Here is a 21,133-nt window from a genome sequence, read left to right as displayed (position 1 = left end):
AAAGCTGCAGCTTCCTGAGAAATTCCCCACATCTCGTTTAAACACTCACTTTACTCGAAGAGAACACAACGTGGCTATGGCTAGTCCAATAAGTTAGCTGTTAGAGCAGATGTTTTTTCTCTTCATCTCCTCTCAAACTCGTTGGCAATTCAGTTTCAGCAAATTAACTTAGAAATCGCTAATTGTCCTTAAGTGTTTCTGATGAAATTTTTTATACAATTATAATCATGGCCCTGCCACGTTTTGTCAATAGAAAACAAGAGCAAAATGCTTTGTAAACTTATTTTATTCCACCGCTAATATTTCCATCTCATCCCCTTACTATACCCTTACCATGCAGCGCTACAACCTTGTGTCAATTCTAAGTCATGCCCAAAGCTAATTGTACAACTTCTCACACCTTTTTGCATACGCCCGCTAGGTGGCGCACAGATTTGTTAATCCAACCATTTGGTGACCATTTTGATGGCTGTAATTACACATAAAAGTAGTGAAGACATTCTCGCTTGCGCATAAATATGCGCATGTAAATGTGAAAAGTTTTTACAAGTCATTTCTACTGCACATAATTGTTGTTGTCATTTGTTGTTTGTATTGTATTTTGTGGCGTTGTAGTTTTATGAGTTTGGTAAACAAGATTAGAAAAGTTTTGGTGAGCGCACGTTGGCTCCTGCCACGCCACCAAAACAATAAGCCATCAATAGCAGCGCCATAGCATACTTTTAGGCGTTTAAGGGCTTGACAAAGTTTTCTAGGTATGCACACTTCGTGTCGCTTTGTTTGTGTGTGAGCGTGTGTGAGTGTGTCTGTTATTGAATAAAAATTAGTTACGCGTCTCTTTTTGGTTTTGCGGCAAATTGCATTGGTCACTTTTGCTTACTTGAGCGCCTAAATGTGCCTATTTGGAGGAATTGAATTAAACAAGTTTCTATTTTAAAGTAATGCTATAAAAAGACTTTCTTTGTATACCAAAAGCAAAGTGAAGCAACAACAAATATTTAGAGCTATTAATAAATTTTGAAGATTGAGCGAATTGCTTGTGTGAATTTTTCTTCAGTGAAAGGGGAGCAGCTGCGTCTTAAATGTTTGAAATTGCCGAGCTTAGAGTATGATACAATCTGTATCATAGAGTGAACAACATTTCAGCGCAAAATTCTGTCGGTTTTCTTTTTCCAAAAATGCACGATATTGGCGCGATTTCTTACGGAAATTTGTTCTCCCAAGCGAGGTAAGCTTAATGACCTGCGCTTAGGTGTCCACACGCTTTGCGGTATAATTTCAGTACTTCCTGAATTTGGCTTAAGACATGTCGTTTCATTATTTCATTTCTCTTTCTAATTTGCGAAAGTGTAATCCGCTTTAGTTTAACATTTATATCTCTGAAAAAAAACAAAAACAAAACAAAGCGCAGCTGCTATGCCTAATTCAGACAGCAATGACCAATTTGCAGCTTGCCGGTGCTTTTATCGTTTTTCAAAAACCTTATTTGATATACGCATATGTATTTGAGAGTAAATGTGTGTGAATGCGTTTGTACGTGTACAACTAAGCTGCTTAGTATAATATACACTCAACCGAATGAAACAAAAGCTTAGGCTTAATGCGCTGCCAAGTAGATATACTATACGCACACATTCATATATACGATACATATTTATATATATATATATGTACATATATGAAAAAGGAAGTTCGCAGTGGAGAAAAAAGGCTTAGAAAAGTAAGGTCGCTGCGAAAATAAAAATGCCGCAAATGTGTAATAGCAAGAAGTCAGCGCTCTTGATGAACCGGAAGTCGGTTAAACGTCGAAGTGGTGGAAGCATGTTTTCCCGTTTCTGTTGACATTTCCGCTTCCGCTGCCTGCTTTGTGCGAAACAAAAGAATGCTGAAAACACGAGCGCAAATACATTAAACAAAAATACAAATACGAATTTCATGCTTCGCACACACACAACCACAACAAATGCTTGCGTATCGACTTATGTATATACATATATTTTCGCGTATACATATGCAAGCGCAAATTTGTTTGCCAGCGCATTTATTCAGCTGAATTTATGTGCAAAACGCTTCCTCTACAAACGAAGCAGGCCACTCGCACCCTCGCTGTTTGTTGCTCTTATTTGTATTAGTCATAACTGTTGCATATGTGCGGCGGCTGTTGCTGCAGCACTGCCGCTGACAAGCGAAAGGCGTGCCTGCCCCAAACAAGCAAATACACACAGTCAAACTAGCAGTTTGTCCACCGAACACGTAGTCTGTGTAGACTTTGTTTTAAACACTAAAACGGATATCCGACAATATGTCCTCGAGGTATATTAAGCGAGTAGTCTTAACCTCTGAAATAAACCTTGGCAGCAAGCACATAATAGAAAATGTTAAGTGCGCTTTGCTAGTTGAGCGGGACAAGTAGTGAGGGCATGCTTAGTGCTACTGAACTTCAAAGAGAGATGGAGTGAATGTTAGTGGAGAGAAGTGACGGAAGACGTGGCAAAGGCAAATAAGAAAAGAGTCTTTACTACCAACAAGTGGAGATTAAAGTTTCTAGAAAGAGAATTGTCCATACGAGTATTTCTTAAAAAAAGTATGTTGGTGCGAAAGTCAACGAAGCGTCAATGGCGACCATTATTGCGCCATGATAACCGACTATTTGATACCTGAAATTGAAGTTCGTAATCTCGGCGACATTTGGTTTCAACAAGACAGCGCCACTTCCTATGTATTGCATCAATCAATGGATTCATTGAGAGAACACTTTGATGAGCAGATAATATTTGAGCCAGTCGATTGGCCAGCAAGATCGTGTTATATAACACAGTTAGACTTTTTGCTGTGGGGATATGTAAAAATTTAAGGTCTATGCGGACAATACCGCTTTGATTGCGGCCTTGGAGCAAAACATCATGCGTTTTATTCGCCAGTTACCAGTCGAAGTGCTCGAATGAATCATCGAAAATTGAACTAAACGAGTGGACCATCTGAGACGTAGCCGCGGCCAACATTTCACAGAGAAAACCTTCAAAACATAAATGTTAAAGAATGTTCTTTCGAATGATAATAAACATACCTCACTAAATTTTAAGTTTCTGTGTGTTTTCTTCAAAAAAGTAGAGAGCCAAAATGAAACAAAAATTTTCGAACTTTCATAAGACTTCGTAAATTGAAAGAGCATGTTTTTCTAATAACTGCACATTATTTTGCTTAGAATGAATTAAATCGGCTGAAAACTTTCCCTAGACTCCATATGCCAAAACAGACAAGTCTTATGTACCTTATGGTATTACCACGGCTATAATCCTTGAAAGTTGCAAGAGTATGAAATGTTCGGTTATTCCCACTTCCTTACATGTTTACTAATAATTTTAAATAGCGAAATATAATTCACGCCAAGTTGCACTAACTTTCTACTCCAAACAACAGTTAACGCCCACTGAGATGACGTGGAGGGAAAATTTTTCTAAACTTCCCCATTCTCTACACGAAATTATATTGTTTCGGTGGGAAGAACGCTGTTATTGCACATATGGCTATGTCTCTCTGTTCTCTGTGGTTCGATGTATGTGTATGCTTGCATTCTTCATAAAATTTACACGTTCACACGTCGTATGACAAACGTCAACCGTCTTTTGTGCGCCAAATTTGGCAAGGACTTCGCCTCAGCAGCCGCAGCGCCTGCCGCCACACACATCCTGCTGCTGTCACACGAAGGCAAATGTAATTGTCGTTCTCCTCGCTATATAGTTGCTGCTGCTATTGTTCTTGTTCTTGTTGTTGTCATTGTTGCGCTAGTGTCTTTAGCTGGCACCAAGTATTTGCATGCTTGTTGCTTTGCCCAACTATTTGCCGTTGTTATTGTAGTTGTTGTACATAATTGGTATTTGAATGCATGCTGGAACAATGTCGACGCGCACGCGCCTGCTGCAAATTTAATTTATGACCAAGCGAGTGACGGCCTATACAAAAGCCACAGCCTCTATTTATATGTAAATATGCGCACACAAGCATTCACACACGTGCAACGGCAGTTACATGGCGACACATGAGCATGAGTGTGTGTGTAGGCTCCGCATCGCCTAGACAAACACGTGCCACTCCACAAACGCTTGTTCCTGCCTGCCACCCACATGTTATGGCAATGACAGCAACGCTTAACTATTTCAGCTAATTAATTTATCTGCTCAAACTATTGTTCGAAGGCATGTAAGTGAATGTATGCCCAAATATGTGGGTGGTGGTTTGTTGTTTTAAATGCTCCGGCGCGCTACGCCTGCATTTAGCATTGAAAAGTGTCAAATGTGTCAATAAGCAAGTGCCGCTGGCAAGCGCTTTTCTGACAACTTGAGCATTGTGCACGGGAATTCAATTATTTCCACGCAAAATCCGTTAACAGTTGGCGTTTAGCTTAACTTTTGGCGGGTAATGTTTTGAGCTCTCAATGGACCATTTAATTAAATTCAGTTTCGTGTACTGTTCTACTGATTGGTGCGCTTGGTTCGGTAGAACTAAGCACTATTTATAGGAAATATCCATATCTGCAGGCTCCAATCTCCGCAGATAACAACTTGAAAGCCAAGTAGTAGTCTTTCTTTTTTCGTGACTTCGCTGAACGGGTTCTGCCTGCTAGTTTTTACTGCCTAAACACTTCTTCTTCTTCTTTACTGGCGTAGACACCGCTTACGCGGTTATAGCCGAGTTAACAACAGCGCGCCAGTCGTTTCTTCTTTTCGCAAGGTGGCGCCAATTGGAGATTTCAAGCGAAGCCAGGTCCTTCTTCACCTGGTCCTTCCAACGGAGTGGAGGTCCTCCTCTGCTTCCCCCGGCGGGTACTAAACACTTACTCTCGTGATTGTCGAGGCCCGTACGTCTATAGAAGTACTTCTTACTTCTAACGGGTTTTTCAATAAGAGCGCTATGAATGACGAAATACTTTATTCCTGTGAAAGTACATTCGAATGTCATTATGTATGAAACTCGATTTATTTTGCATGACCACAAGGGAACACGCTTGCAGAAGTCCAGACCCTGAACCCAATTTTCGACAGTTTTGAAGCATAAATCGAGCGCTACTGCTGCAATTATACGTTCGGTATTCATACGAAGTTCATAAATCGTCACTGGCTTGTTTGCATAAACCATAGACTTGACGTAGCTCCACAGGAAATAGTGTAGCGGCGTCAAATCGCACAACCGAGGCGGCCAATTGACTGGGCCATTTCGTGAGACAAAACATTCACTAAACTTGGTTTTCAATAAACAGATTGTGACATTCGCTGAGTGGCTTGTGACGCCGTCCTATTGGAACCACATATTTTCCAAGTCCATATCATCCCATTCGGGCCAAAAATAATCGGTTAACATTGAGCGGTAGCCCACTCACAGTAACGTGCCGGGTTTGATCATCACGGAAGAAGTACAGCCCAGTGACGCCGCCGGCCCATAAACGACACCAAACCGTAATACAGTAGAGTCCCGATTATCCGGATCAAATAAAACCAGGGGTATTCCGTATAATCGAAAATCCGGATAATCGATTTCAAAGCAAATCATACAATATTTAAATTATAATAAAGTTTTATTATGTAATAAGTTTTACAAGTGAAGTTTAGATAATATATACGATATAAAAAACCGAGCTATAACGATAAATAATGTAATACATAATGCCTATGTAATTTAAAATTTTGGTTGGAAATAATTTGTTATTGGTCTTTGACGTAAAGAATCACATCGTTTCATTGCGGCCAAGTCCCTGATGCGTTTCAGTTGTAACAAATGTATGAGATCCGATACATCCTATCTTTCAAACCACTTAAAAGCTTTATATTGCTTTCAAGCTTCAAAAGCTTCTGCGTGAGATAGTAATTGACATACATCCCCAGTTTCAGTCTCTTCTTCATCTTCTCTCTCATTATTTATTATCGGACGCGAAAATAAACTTGTCGTAACATGTATCATTGCGCCGTCAAAACATTTTTAAATTGACAATTAGAGCCGAGACGAATGAGTCCGGATAATCGATGTTCGGATAATCGATGTTCGGTGCAATGATGACTCATGGAGTACGTGTGGATTGCTGCCTGACCAGTATTACATATTTTGCTTATTGACGAAGCCACTCACCCTGAAATGAATCTCATCACTGAAGATGATTTTTCAATGAAATTCCGGATCATTTTCAAGTTTCAAGTCAAACATAAGATTCTGGTCGTTAGGCGACTTCAGTTCTTGCATCTTCTTTGTCTCACTGGCACGGAAACCTTTTGTACTGTGCCTGTGGATTCAAATTTTTCTGCTTGCTCAATTATTGATCTGCCAGGACGATTATGACGACCATAATATAGTGACTCCGAATTTCGGTAGTAAGTTTTACATATTTCGACTCATAATTGCCGCGTATGTCTTTCCATCATGAAATGGCCAACTTTATTGAAGGAAAACGTCAAATGAGCGCAAAAAATATGGCGTCGTTTGCTATCCTTATTGGTCTACGTTTGTAGCGTTCCTATTGAAAAACTCGTTAATAGAATGTTCTTGGCAACTTGAATTCAACCTAAGCCTCTGAAATCCGTACATTTGTAACCAGAGCTTTTACATTATTTCAGATTTTTGTTACGCCTGCATTTTTGGCCATAATACATGTTCCATCGACCTAAGTATTTGGATTTTGCTGTGATTCACTCAAAAAGCAGCTACATGGTTTCCTCAAACCACCGTTTCCATCGTTGTAGACCCGGAACTAATAACTGATTTTTACAATTTCAGGCATTTTACGAGCAGAAAGAATGTTGAGTTGCTCCATAATCTCCTAAAGATATCAGGAATATCCGACATTGTACTTTAGCTAAAGCTGACTGAACTAAAACACAGCAATCAACGCAATTATGTATTTACATACACACACCACTACATAAGCTCACATTGGCTTGCATAAGCAGGCTTAATAATAGCGACATGAGCAACCCTTGCAAGCACTGTTATCCAATGCCATGCAACAATGAGTAGATTTTGAGCGGAAGTGATTGGCTGAAATTATGCATGCTTGCATTCCATGCAAGTCGCCAAGGCGCAGTGATGCATTGTGCACGCATGCAATATATATGTATAGTACCGTTTTTCACTTAATATAAGCAATCAGAGTGGGTTTGCCATGCAATTGAGAATGGAGTGGTTCTTCCCTTGTGTGTGAACTGAGTCTCAGAAGGGAATTTCCTTCAAAGTAACCAAATACTGACAAATTTCACGTTCCAGACAATATTTTGGACTAAATAAAACCGACAGCAGATGTTGGATTTTTGGAATGCTCTTTTTATAATACACATATTTTGCAGCTGCTGCTGCGAATAACAAGTTTAGAATAGATTAATTTATGCGCGCACAATATTTAATAAGGATAGTGTTTGGAGAGTATTTGGTTCTGTGCCGGGTCTGTTCTACGATGCTATATGTATTCATGGAGTAAATTGTCAGTTTCTCCCCTCGCGGCGAGAACGGCAACTCTTCACGACTCTATCAAAGTAGAAGCCGTGCGGGCATCTCAATCTCTCTACACGCCCGTTGAGGCACACGTAGAAGCGGCGGAAAAATCTGCGGTCTGCGAGATAGGTACCATCGCTCAAGTTGACGCAATCACTTTCGGAAGTGTAAAATTCCGCAGGAAGATTGGATGCATCACTCTCATCACGATCGTCATCGTCATAATAATCGAATTGCCACAAAATTTCTGCTGTTGCACATGGCGTTGTTACACACGGTTCTGGTGTTGTTGTACAGGGTGCTGGCGTTGTTTTGCACGGCGTTGGTGTTGTTATACACGGTGTGGGTGTTGTTTTGCACGGCGTTGGTGTTGTTATACACGGTGTTGGTGTTGTTATACACGGTGTGGGTGTTGTTATGCACGGCGTTGGCGTTGTGGGCTTACACGTGCAGGGTGTTGGTGTTGTTATGCACGGTGTTGGCGTTGGTGTTGTGCAGGGTACCGTAGTTATTTCTGGTTCACACGTAGTTGTTGTTGTCTTTGTGGTCGTCGTCTTTGTAGTGGTGCTTTTGGTGGTGGTTGACTTTGTGGTTGTTGGAGTTGTGCAGGTTGTTGTAGTTGGTGTGGTTTCACATGGTGTGGGTGTTGTGGGCTTACACGTGCAGGGTGTTGGTGTTGGTGTATCACATGACGGTGTTGGCGAAGGAGTTGTGCAGGGTGCCGCAGTTGTTTCTGGTTCACACGTAGTTGTTGTTGTCTTTGTGGTCGTCGTCTTTGTAGTGGTGCTTTTGGTGGTGGTTGACTTTGTGGTTGTTGGAGTTGTGCAGGTTGTAGTAGTTGGTGTGGTTTCACATGGTGTGGGTGTTGTGGACTTACACGTGCAGGGTGTTGGTGTTGGTGTATCACATGACGGTGTTGGCGAAGGAGTTGTGCAGGGTGCCGTAGTTGTTTCTGGTTCACACGTAGTTGTTGTTGTCTTTGTGGTCGTCGTCTTTGTAGTGGTGCTTTTGGTGGTGGTTGATTTTGTGGTTGTTGGAGTTGTGCAGGTTGTTGTAGTTGGTGTGGTTTCACATGGTGTGGGTGTTGTGGACTTACACGTGCAGGGTGTTGGTGTTGGTGTATCACATGACGGTGTTGGCGAAGGAGTTGTGCAGGGTGCCGTAGTTGTTTCTGGTTCACACGTAGTTGTTGTAGTCTTTGTGGTCGTCGTCTTTGTAGTGGTGCTTTTGGTGGTGGTTGATTTTGTGGTTGTTGGCTTGGTAGTTGTTGTTTTTGTTGTTGTTATTATAGTTGGCTCCGGTGTTGCACAGGGTGTTGGTTCTGGCGTAGCACACGGCGTTGGCGTTGGTGTGTCACATGGTGGTGTTGTAACGCACGGTGTTGGTGTTGTTATACATGGTGTTGGTGTTGTTGCACATGGTGTTGGTGTTGTAACACACGGTGTTGGTGTTGTTATACACGGTGTTGGTGTTGTAACACACGGTGGTGTTGTTTCACACGGTGGTGTTGTAACGCACGGCGGTGGTGTTGTTATACATGATGGTTCTTCAAATGGTTCCGGGAAATAAAATGGATACTCTCTTTCTCCATCATCCGTATCTTGATTTTCCCGATTTACATAACACTTAGCAAGATCAGGGAATGTACAAGCTTTCGTCTCAGAATCAAACTGCAATCCCCTGCGACATCTGCGCGATATAGCTCTGCCACGTCTGCAGATGTAGTAACGATAGCAGCTATATTCGTCCGGCAGAAGTTCCCCAGACCTATAGGATGAACAATCCGGCGTGCTACGATCACGACATGCCGTAAGTGTTTGTGGACCCACAGCAAATACTAGCAGTAGAAAGTAAACTGAAAAATCAAGCAGACATTTACGGTTATAATAAAGGTTAAAGCGCAATTCGAAGAAAACTTACGTGGTCTCATCTTTGCACTACTCTATTTGCCGAATCGGTTGTGATGAACGAACCTTATTTCGGATACTGAAAATACGTTAGGTGAGCAGCTATTTTTATATGCCACACCAATCAGCTACAAAGCAACTAATTACTATTCATTTCGTAAAAATATACCGGAAAAACACTTGAGATTTCCTGTTCCGTGTCTAAAAGTTACATATGCACTACAAGCAGTTTGTACTTACCGACGCATTCCATACACCACAACTAATTACTAAATAACTGATAAGAACCGCTCTCACAGCATTTGGTTACAAAAATGTTATCTTTCCCTGAGATAAACATAGTTTTGGTTGTTCTGACATTTAAATTTATTTATATTTCTCTATAGATATTGATTTCGCTTTGCGCCTAAAGCGATGCTGTATCGGTTTCAGTAGTTTACTGCCCACCAGATCGACAGTTTCTGCTGGCGAAAGTCAGCATGTCAAGCGAGGCGGGTCTTACACTTTGGTTATCTTATATGTTCATCACTGATGTACACTTTAAAACAATGTATGTTTCGGCGAACAAAATTCCAAAACAAATAAAAATTCTATGCAAACCGATTCCGGAAACGGTTAGCCAAAATATTCACAAATACTTCAAGTACAAAAGGCTTGGGATTTTTTGTTTTTCTGCACGACAGCATATCGTCACCTAAATTGCAAAATATCGTAACATAACTTTTCATAAGTTTACAGGCGAGAAAAAACAATACAATAGAAACCACTCATATTGAAACAAAATTTGAGTTTTGGTTATAAAAATATGTTGGTTATATGTTGGATATATATTGGTTAAATATTACTTATATAATGGTTATATATTGGTTACAACTGACAGCTTAAGCTGGAAATTTTATGCTACATATATGTAACATGATGTAGTAATCATGACCAATAAAAAACTCAAAAAAAAAAAACGATTTTTCGATGATAAGTTGTTGCATTTTATGCGACGATATGTGTCTACCAGCAGAGATTAAAAATACTTTGCCGATTTTATTGATATTTGTGTGCATTTATTGAGTTTAGGCTTTACGCTTTCACATACGCCAGCTGGGTCTTTGCTTGCACCACAAATTATTTTATTTTTTTTTTAAGTGTACTTGCTTAGAAGCATAATTATTATATTTCAACAAACACTACTATGGTGTTTAGTGCCGGCTCAGAGCTTTTTATTGACTTTAATATGCCGAAAACATTAAAAACTTATTTTGAAAATTATTCTAGGGCTAAACTTTGTGCACTTCAAATGTTCGGTACGCATACTGACGCCTGCTTCCACTGAAATATCGAATTCGAGAATTGCAGCTAGCTCCAACTGTTGTACTTGCATATGTTTGAGTATAAATATGTAAGCGTGTTTATTTACAATACAGCAGGATTTGTTAGTTGCACTACCTACTCGTAGGTGTTCATATATTGCATGGTTTCGGGCAATTTCGCATATAGTAGCATATCTATTGCATAGAATATGCAATATTATTTACATTTACATTTACAAATGCATAAAAATAACTTTCAACGAATTTTCAGCTATTTCCGTTTGGTGGAGTTCTTATTTCCGCTTGGCTCTTGTATTTTTACAAAATTTAATGAACAACCCAACTGCAGTGTGAGGATCGCAAGTTCAGTTACTTATTTACAGTCCCTCAAAACGATAGTATGCTGCATATATTGATTACAGGACATACTGATTACTGGATATATTGATTACAGGACGTATTGTTTATATTTTGGCATACGAAAGCTCTTTCTACTCGCTTGCCGCGAAAACTCAGAATCGACCAAAACACCGTATCTGAATCAACACTTTGCAATTTTTCGCTATCCCCACTTCTCAAAAAATACACGCTGTAAAGAATTTTAAAGTCGTTGAAGAGATAGTCAGTATGGCGGCGAGCAATTTGAACCAAATTTATCTAGTAACGGGTTTTTGAATAAGAATGCAACCACCGCGGGTCGGAGTATCAATGAAATTCTTTATTCCTGTGAAAGTACATTCGATGACACTATATATAGAACTCGATTTATTTTGCATGGCCAACACGGGACCCGACCCTGAATCGGTTTTCAAACATAAATCGGCCGATACTGCTGCAATTTCATGTTCGATATTCGTACGAAGCTCATCAATCGTCACTGGCCTGTTGGCATAGACCATAGACTTGACGCAACCCCATAGGAAATAGTATAAAGGCCTCAAATCGCACGACCGAGGCTGGCAATTGACTGGGCCATTTCATGAGATAACACGTTCACCAAACTTGGTTGTCAATAAATCGATTTTGACATTCACTGTGTGGCTTGTGGCGTCGTCCTGTTGGAACCACATATTGTTCAAGTCCATATCATCCCACTTGGGCCAAAAATATTCGGTTATCATTGAGCGGTAGCGATTCAAATTCACAGTAACGTTGCCGGTCTTGATCATCACTGAATAAGTACGGTCCAATGATGCCGCCGGCACATAAACCACACCAAACCGTAATTTTTTCGGGATACAATGGTGACTCATGGAATACATGTGGATTTCTGTTTGACCATGAAATGAACCTAATCGCTGAAGATGATTTTTCGATGAAAATCCAGATCATTTTCATGTTGTTGCTGAGCTCAATTCACGAACATGCGACGATTCTGGTGGTTAAGTGGCTTCAATTCTTACAATGATATGATCTTTTAAGCTTGTAGATCAAGATCTTTTCGCAAAATTCGCCACAACCACAACGAGTTTTCACACAACGACGTTACAGAGATGCCCAACGCTTGAGAACGTCGTGTGAGAGACTGATTTGGGTCTTCCTCAATTGATGCGCTAGCGGCAGCAATATTCTCAACACTATGGGCACATCTTTGTCTCACTGGCACGGTAATCGTTTGTACTGTGCCTGTGGATTCACGTTTTTCCACTAGATGCTTAATTTTTGATCTGAGCGGTCGATTGTGATGAACATAAATAGTAAATTTCAATGATTTCGGCTCCTTATTGGCGCGTATATCTTTCCACGATGAAATGGCAAAACTTATTGAAAAAAAAATGTCAAAAGAGCAGGAAAAACATGGCGGTCTTTGCTGTCCCTATCGGTCTAACTCATTTCGTTCTTCGATTCAAATATAGGAAATCGGGAAGCTATTGCCCCATATATAAAATATCCATCATTGAAGTTAGAATCTCAGACTGAATGAATGTAAAAATCTCTGGAAATTAAAAAAAAAGTTCTCCGGCTTACCAGTTTACTACCCGAGAGTGGCAATATTAACTGGTTACTTACCGGTTTACTACCCGGAAGTTTTTAAAAAGATAGAAAATTTAAACGAAAAAGTTCAATAATACAAACCAATCATCAATGCTTATAAGTAAATGCTGAATTTAGTCGAGTAGAGCTGCTATACAAGCGAAATCGATTGCGAAAATGTTTTCTTTATAACCAAGCTTTATTTTATTAAAATAATATAGACATATATACATATATAGATATTCAATACTGAACCCCATTTTGTATTTATGCATACTCAACAAAATATATCGCATTATTATTTCCAAATTTAACTCTGAAATTTGTTATTTCAAAACATGTCTCTTATTTCGCCCTGAAGGTAAGCATGTGAAACTCAATAGCTACATATGTATATACCATATAAATGAAAGACAGTTATAGGCGAATATAATACTTTATGTAGGCATGTAACATAGTAGACTCAACTATGCCTGTGTAATGGTAATATTTTTACCAGAAATTTGCCGCCTATAAAGCAAATAAAATAAATATGAAAAATACAATATTCACACACACACAATCGGCTCTATTGTTTCTAGATTTTAAGCAAATTTTCCGCAAGAAAAGCTTGTGCTGCTGCAAATATATGTACATTCGGAAGCAACCTGCTGCCAACAGGTAAGCTCTCAGCCTCGCTGTCGTCTGCCTCTTGCACAACAATTCATTTTTTCTTTTTCCCTTGTATATTGAAAGCATACTGTGTATCTGTTGGACAATTTCTTGCTACAGCAAAATATCATATTTGTAACATGTTAATTTGCAAGTGCTCTGCCTGCTAGCGCAGCACTGGTATAAAGAAGAAATGCTGAGCTGGAAAGCAAAAGGCAGCAAGTAGTCATAGTCATAGGCTGTGGCTTATGGTGTTGGAGGCAAAAAGCAAGCTATTTTTAGTAGCAAGTGAAAAGTACCGTTATTATTTTATATCTGCTGACAATTTTTATTTGCAGATGAGGAGAAAAAGTAGAAAGTTTTTGTTAGCTTTGGCCTTAGCTTTAAGCGATTGTGAGGACTGAGGTAATATGTAATATTTTCATTTATATACCTGCAGATATATGTATATGTATATCGTTTTGAATGTTTTTTTCTTGCATTTAATTTAGTCGGAACATTTAGCCTCAACTAATATATTTTGTAAACAGATGTTCCAATCAGTCGTACAATACTTTCAGACAAACTCTTGGAAGATTGAATGTTCTTGATTGACGGTAGACAGTAAGTCTCTTTAAAGAGAAAGAGAGAGAGTGAGTTGAACTCTTAGTTATACTTTGAACAAGGTATATTAAGTTTGCCACGAAGTTCGTAACACCCAGAAGGAAACGTCGGAGACCCTTTAACATATCTATACGTATATACGTGAAGGAGACCCTTACTTTTTGAGATATCGAACTCAAATTTCGCGCACTTTGTTTTCTTCTCAAGAAGCTGATAATTTGTCGGAACCGCCGATATTGAAGCACTATAGCATATAGTTGTCATACAAACTGTGGGCTCGAGATCAAGTGCTTGTATGGCAAACTTTTTTCATTTGACGAAATATCTTCACGAAATTCGACACGGATTATCATCTATAGCAATGCTTTAATCCTCGAAGAAATTGTTCAGATCGAATCACTATAGCATATAGCTGCCATACCAGCCGTACAATCGCAATCAAATGCTTATATGGAAAACTTTTTATAATGCAAGTTATCGTCATGAAATTTGACATGGATCCTTATCTATGGCAATAATGTAATCTGGGAAGAAATCGGTTGACTATAGCCTACATTTAGTTGCGATACGATACAGTTCTTGCAGAGAAGCTTTTACCTTTGTGAATGATATTACAGGTTCGTTGCAATCAAAGTTGAGGTTTCTTTTTGTTTCTAATTTCACTTTAGGTGTGCGCCCTACTGCTTCTGTTCGAATTCATAGTGCATTGTTATGTTCAGCTTTAGCATAGTTTTAGGCGTTAACTATGGCGTGATCAGTTCGTATTGTTTTCGTATTATATTTTAGTTTTTTTTTTTTTTTAAACCGTTAATTAAGCAAAATGTCTATACGCTCTAGGCAACAAATTGTTAAAGTAAAAACTTTAACAAATAAAATCTGTAAGTTTAATAGAAAATCGAAGAAATCCATAACTACTTCCACGACTCAAAAAAATACTAAATTGATCAGATTTTTATATACTTTCACACATTTATAAACATGTTTATATGTATTTATGTATGTGTATAAAGAAAATAAGCGTAAATACACTTTTGTTTCAACTTAATTTACATTACAAAATCTTCGTTATTTAATTGATTATTTTTCCATGTCACAACAGGCAAATCCGATACATAACTATCTGCCTACATGTAAGCCAAACAAAACAATGTTAAATTGCGCACAATTCAATTAAAATTGATTGTTTTGACAGAGTATGTAAATGTATATTAAAATGGTGAAGGTCTACTAAGGCAAGCAGCGCCGCAGGAAATTCACCAAAAAATATTTGCAGTTACGGTATGGTGAAATTTCAAAGGCTCATACAATTTTCTACTAGGTTTTGAACAATATGTATATACACTCGTATATATGCTATTAAACCTAAACATGTTTCGAGTTTTTAAAGAAAAATGCTCACTCATTTATTCAGCCATACATAAATCCATGATTTCCTACTGGGTTGCGCATACACATACATACACATCCACAAAAATATATGCCGCAGATTGTTTTGTAATTGATTTCTGCAATATTTCGGTATGAATTATGCAATTAAGAGTTACAGGCGCACACATACACGCACATGCATGTGTGCGGGGTGCCAAGAGTGCACAGCAAATATCCTCAAGTAGGCACAAGAAAAATGCAAATGTGAGTTAAGTAAATTCACTTGTATACATGTGGCACCGCTGCTGCGAAATGCCTTAAAATTATGCAAATTATAAATATCTACATATCTACATACAAATTGGATTTCATTAAGCCAAGCTAAGCATGCTGTGCTGTGCTGCTGCTGCTACGCAAAGGATTAAGTATTCATGCGAGCTCAGGCTACAGTTAATAATTGCAAATTGTTAAATGATTTGCTCAATGTAAACACAGATTTAAAGATGCGCACGACACTCGAATTAAGGGATTTTTGATTAACACGCAGAGAAAATGCCCGAGCAGTATTTAGCCACATGTGGCTGCATCATTAAGTAAACAATAAATTTCAATTAAAACATTGACAATGCGCATTATTTAATGTGGATGTACGAAAAAGTTGATTTTCATAATTAATTTGGAAATAAAGGAAGTAAACCTGAGAGACATTAAGGTTAGGTTAGGTTGGGTTAGATTAGATTAGAGGGGCGATCGCTCAGCATGACGGCGGATTTTACGCTTATTAAAGTTTCATTTTGCAGCTTAACGAACTGTTTTCTTCCATTTTTCCTTTACTACACCAATGATAGGATAATGTGTTCTGGGGCGTAATCGCTTTCTCTCTTTAAATAGTATCTACATACTGATCAATATTACTTCTGGTTAGGCATAACAGTGCTTTCAGTTAACGCTAGACCGGTTTTTAGCGGTTAATTTGTGATATAGTGGATGTAGGGGTTCAAGAATACAATATTTTGCTTGACATGTTCCTCGGTATACAAAAATAAAGAAATCGATGCATGCATTCCCCTATATCACTGGTCTCTGCTTACAGCGTTTGTCCGGAAAGTAATAGGACTGATTTTCTTCACCATGAATTTGTTCCTCCTGAACAAACCGTCAACACCAAGTTTTACGTGGAAGTCTTCAAGAGACTCAAACGAATGGTCAATCGGGTCCAACAAGACGTCGCACCCGATTGTAAGTTGCACCACGACCACGCCTCGGCTCACACCGCCTTTCTTATGAACAGCTACCTACCAAAGACCGGCTTCCGCAGCCGCCCTACAGCCCAGATGTGGGAACCCGGATTTTTTTTGTTTTATTGCTTGAAAATGCCGATGAAGGGGGATCCAAGCTGCATGCAGCTCGGCTCTCACGGCTATTCCGGAGAATGTCAATGTGAGAATCCGTGGCGTCTTCAATGCTTGTAAATTGCGCTGACAGCGCTGCATCGACGCAGAAGGAGCCTATTTTGAAAGTTTTTAAATAATTGTAACGATTGGTTCAGTAAATTTTATTAAACTGACTCGGTCCTATTATTTTCCGGAGAAACCCTATATCTTCCTCTAGCTCTCATATATAAGATACACATCATTTCTAAACTTCCGGTTAAATTAATACCATATCAATATCGGGAAGTAATTCACACTTCTTACGCGATATATAACATTTTCAAAAACATTTAGTAATCCTCTCCAGTTTTTATTGTAGAAAATACGAATTAGGGATTCCCATTTTCATGCTTCTCCAGAACCCATTATATTCGGCAGTTGGGTAGGAGTGCTGCCACTTCGGCCTCAATTAGCGCTAGATGCGTCATTTTGATGCACTATCGTAGCACCTCTATAATCTTGCTATCTCGTTTCATCTTAGCTCAAACGATTTGGTGCTCTCAATGAAACCCTTATATCCGCTATACTTTTGAGAACGACCATTCAAGGTTTGATGCCTAATAAGCTCCACGCGATCTGTGTGTAGTTTGTGTTAGAGCTGAGTGTTCATAGAAAAAGTGGAAAACGGTTTTCTTGTACCCTTTTTACATGTTCTTATAGGGCCGAGCAGTTTTTACCGCATGTTCTCCAAAAAGCCAGTGCCCCTTTATAGTAGCCATAAGTCTGAAAATACTGTTCCTTGACACATGTAATAAAAGTCCTTAAACTGGAGCTATATCTACTTCATTATCTTTCTGTTAATTATAGATTTTCATCTGCTCTGGGCTATTTGTTCAAGGTGTGTCCATAGCTTCCTTTTTTCGTACTCAGAGGTCATAGTATTAACTCCGCCTCAGATTCAGCTAGAGAAGCTCTTGAATTTGCAAACTCATCTGCTTTTTTGTTACGAAAATGTTACTATGGCCGGGAACACGAAGCTTAAAGCCTTCCGGCAATTGTTACGCTGGAATTTAGATGACCAGCAATGCGACCTGACTATCCGTGTTTGTATATAGTACGTATGTTGCTTTCTGTATCCTCCCGTAGTCATTCAATATAACAAAACATACCTTCTCTATACCTGGCGCAACTGCTTCTAGGATGCTGTCTGAGTTCGGTTGTCGAATAGGGAGAGAAACACCATCGGAGTAAATACCTGCCCCTACCCCGCAATCCATTTTGTACCCGTCGCTATGATGCAGTAGAATATTGAGCGCATCAGTCGAACAAGCGTTAATGGCACCGACTGCTCTCTTTATGCCATTTAGTTTCTTGATAATATCATGCGTTTTGAATGCTATCTATCAAACTCTGGCCATTTTCTTACATATATGATTTTCTTAGCGACATTTTTTGGAACCATTTTTGTAGACTTCTTGAAGTATTTGAGAGAGCTGGGCTGGGAAGTTTTGATGCATCCACCATACAGCTCTGACCTTGCACTATTGGACTACCATTTGTTTCGATCAATGCAGAACTCCCTTAATGGAGTGAGGTTGGCTTCAAGAGAAGTCTATGAAAATTACTTGCCACAGTTCTACAAAATGGCAAGAAATGGTCGACTTAAATGGTAAATATTTGATGCATTAAAGTTGATTGTAAATATAAAAAAACAATAAGTTGAAGTTTGATAAGAAATACGAAAAGACTTTTTCGGCTATCCAATATCTCATTTTCTTACCGACATTCTTTTTGTGAATATTTTCGCAGACTTTGTCACAGAATACTCACGAGAATAATATACTCATATTTGAATATATGATTAACATATACAAGTATATAAGAGGCATATACATCCTCTCGATATACTCTTACTTGAAGAGTTCTCAAAATATTTGCAATTTGTGTAAACAAGTTCAGACTTCCTGCACGCGGTCCTTAATACATATTACAATACAAATATATTCGTGCACATTTGCAACGTTAAAGTTAGTTGCTGAAAATGCGGCCAAAATATATGCGCGCTTATGTAAGTTTACGTGAAAAGTTGGCGAAAGTGCAAGCAAACTAAATGAAGTACTCGGAGCGGCATGTAGCGTGAGGCAAAGAAGGTAAATACTTTGCAACAAAGTTTTTAACACGCATGCCGCCGGAATGCATAGCAGTTGGAGTGGCTACCTCAACGCACAAGCACGCATACTTAATAGGGATGAGCGCTTATATTCAAAAACTCAATTTTTTTTAATATAATTGCTTGCAATACGCGTGTAGAAATATATTTGTTATTTTCTTATTAAATTTAATAATTTTCCGTTAATTTTTGAAAATTTTTTTCACATGGCAACTGTTACTGCGAACCACCCTAATAGCAGCATTACTTGAAGCGCATTTAAGCTTTCCTAAAAACATATTTGTGTAATTTCCTGACACTCAAGCATTTCCCGCCAACAACAACGAAAATGCAGCACTTTACTTTTACTGGCACTCTTATGCAATCAACTTCACTTTCAAGCGAACTTCGCTTTATTTGCACAAGTTGCTAAGTTCGCTGGTCAAATACCTGTCAAAAACAAAAGTGTAAAAAGGATATTTTATAAGAGTTGCACAAACTTAAAATACACAAAATTGAAATGTTAATGCTCAAGTGTGTGCCCACATTTGACTACTTTATTCGCTTATGTATTTTGTGTACGAGTGTGTGTGTGCTCATAAGCGTATTTGGCATTAGTTTGCTTAAGTGCAAGCACATGTGCGCTTCGAAAGTTCTTCTTATTGCCTTATTGATTTTAAGTAGTTTTCGCAAATTTATGGGAAATTTTGTTCAAATTTGTGGAGTGTAAAAAAATACTGTTTTTTTTTTTTGGAAACACACAAGATCGCTTGCTTCTTAGTGCAAGAAATTTAAAGCATGGATATAGTGAGAGAAAAAGAGAGAGAGAGCGAGAAGTTGATTTAATAAAGTTGCGTTAATATCGTACTGCCGGACTGAACTTAAAAGTATTAGCAATAAACCACACCAGATTCCGAATTCTCACTTCAGGGATGGGATCAACAGATTGGAGGATCGTTGGAGAAAGTGTATTACTGTTCTGGGAGATTATACCGAGTAATAAAATGTACTTTGAATCATAAATTTTTTTTTTTATCAAACGACACAACTTATTGGACAACCTGGTATATTGAAGAAGCCGCACGATAGAAGCCGCCTTGTCTGAAACCTCACTTGGTATCAAACGGCACGGAGAGTTCTTTCTCGAACCTGGCGGAGCTCTTGGTATTTCTCATCAGTTTACACAGCCGTATTCGTTTTTCTTGGAAACCAGATTCAGACTTTCAGACATTGCGGCATAAAGCAGTTCCTCTTCCTGCTGTCCAAAGCATCTTTGAAATCGAAGCAGAAGTGGTGTGTGCAATCCTCTTTTTACGGGCATTTTTCAAGATTTGGTAAATATCAGTTGTTGTTTTTGCAGGCCTGAAACCACACTGATAAGGTTCAATATGTTTGCCGACGATGATCTTTAACATGCGATGTTGAGGAGGCGTAACTCACGGTATTTGGCGCAGATTGTGAAGTCTCCCTTTTTGTGGATTGGGACCAATAGTCATGCATGCTTTCGTCCGGCCATATTCTTGTAGCGCTCAAGCACTCATAGTAGACATCTTTGGTCACATAGTCCTTTTCCTCAATCCGGGCATCCGCGCGAATCAGCGAAATGTTAAAGAACTGCGCTTTGATGCGGGTTGTGTCTAGTCGTTCATCCATCCACCGAAGCGAATGCTGGAACTCAGCGACGGAGTTTCACTCCCACCGCGAATCTCACACCGAATTTGCGCTCCTTTATATGGCTACTGTTGTAAATGCTACAAGGACTTACTCGTCCTTGTTCCGTCTATCGCACTTTTTGGACGAATGTGATGTCAGCTTTAATTCTAACGACGACATCAATCAGCAGAGCAGAGGCTCCTTCCCAATTAAGGGACCAGACATTCCAGATGCATGTTCTTTAATCGTAATCCTTAGTACGTTTGCGGTGGTCGTTATCAAAGGAGATCTCTCATCCGAGGCTGTTGTGTCTTTTTCATTAAGGGTGTTTTTTTTTTTTAAAGTGGTGGGTCGCAAACCCAGCCACAACCCTGACTAGGAAAGACTCGCCTTCTTACTTTATCTCGCCTAAAAACTGATGTTTTTGGCTGCCAAGAAGATACTTGGTCTGAGACCGGAAGTCGGGAGCTGCTTGAGCCATACACAAAGAATCGTTTCTGGCCCCTCCCAAAAGAATGGCATTCAGAAAACTTTCCTCACTTGTGTGAACTTCTGCGCTTCACTGCATCCTCCAACATATCATTCACGAATATCTGGTTTTGAGAAAGCTCTGTGCAAAGTGGGTGCCGCTCATTTTTAACTAAATCCAACGACGATTTGATGATTCGGAACAGGGTT

At 39.1% G+C, this 21,133-nt stretch overlaps 1 protein-coding gene across 2 annotated transcripts; it reads right to left on the bottom strand.

The window, feature by feature from the left end:
• Positions 1 to 7,284: 7,284 nt before the first annotated feature.
• Positions 7,285 to 9,452, bottom strand: LOC126755950 (mucin-2-like). Of its 2 annotated transcripts, XM_050468687.1 has the most exons (3): positions 9,394 to 9,452; positions 8,521 to 9,328; positions 7,285 to 8,301 (listed from the first exon to the last, which is right to left on the bottom strand). In XM_050468687.1, the coding sequence occupies exons 1-3, from the start codon at positions 9,401 to 9,403 to the stop codon at positions 7,464 to 7,466; spliced, it is 1,656 nt and encodes a 551-aa protein (XP_050324644.1). In that variant the 5' UTR covers positions 9,404 to 9,452; the 3' UTR covers positions 7,285 to 7,463. The 2 variants fall into 2 exon arrangements, with proteins under 2 accessions (XP_050324644.1, XP_050324643.1); XM_050468686.1 differs by having other exon boundaries at positions 7,285 to 9,328.
• Between the last annotated feature and the right edge of the window lie 11,681 nt (positions 9,453 to 21,133).

The sequence above is a fragment of the Bactrocera neohumeralis genome, chromosome 4 (genome assembly GCF_024586455.1).
Source record: "Bactrocera neohumeralis isolate Rockhampton chromosome 4, APGP_CSIRO_Bneo_wtdbg2-racon-allhic-juicebox.fasta_v2, whole genome shotgun sequence".
NCBI lineage: Eukaryota > Metazoa > Arthropoda > Insecta > Diptera > Tephritidae > Bactrocera > Bactrocera neohumeralis.
The sequence above is the reverse complement of the archived record's forward strand: the minus strand, read 5'-3'. Positions and strand labels throughout refer to the sequence as shown.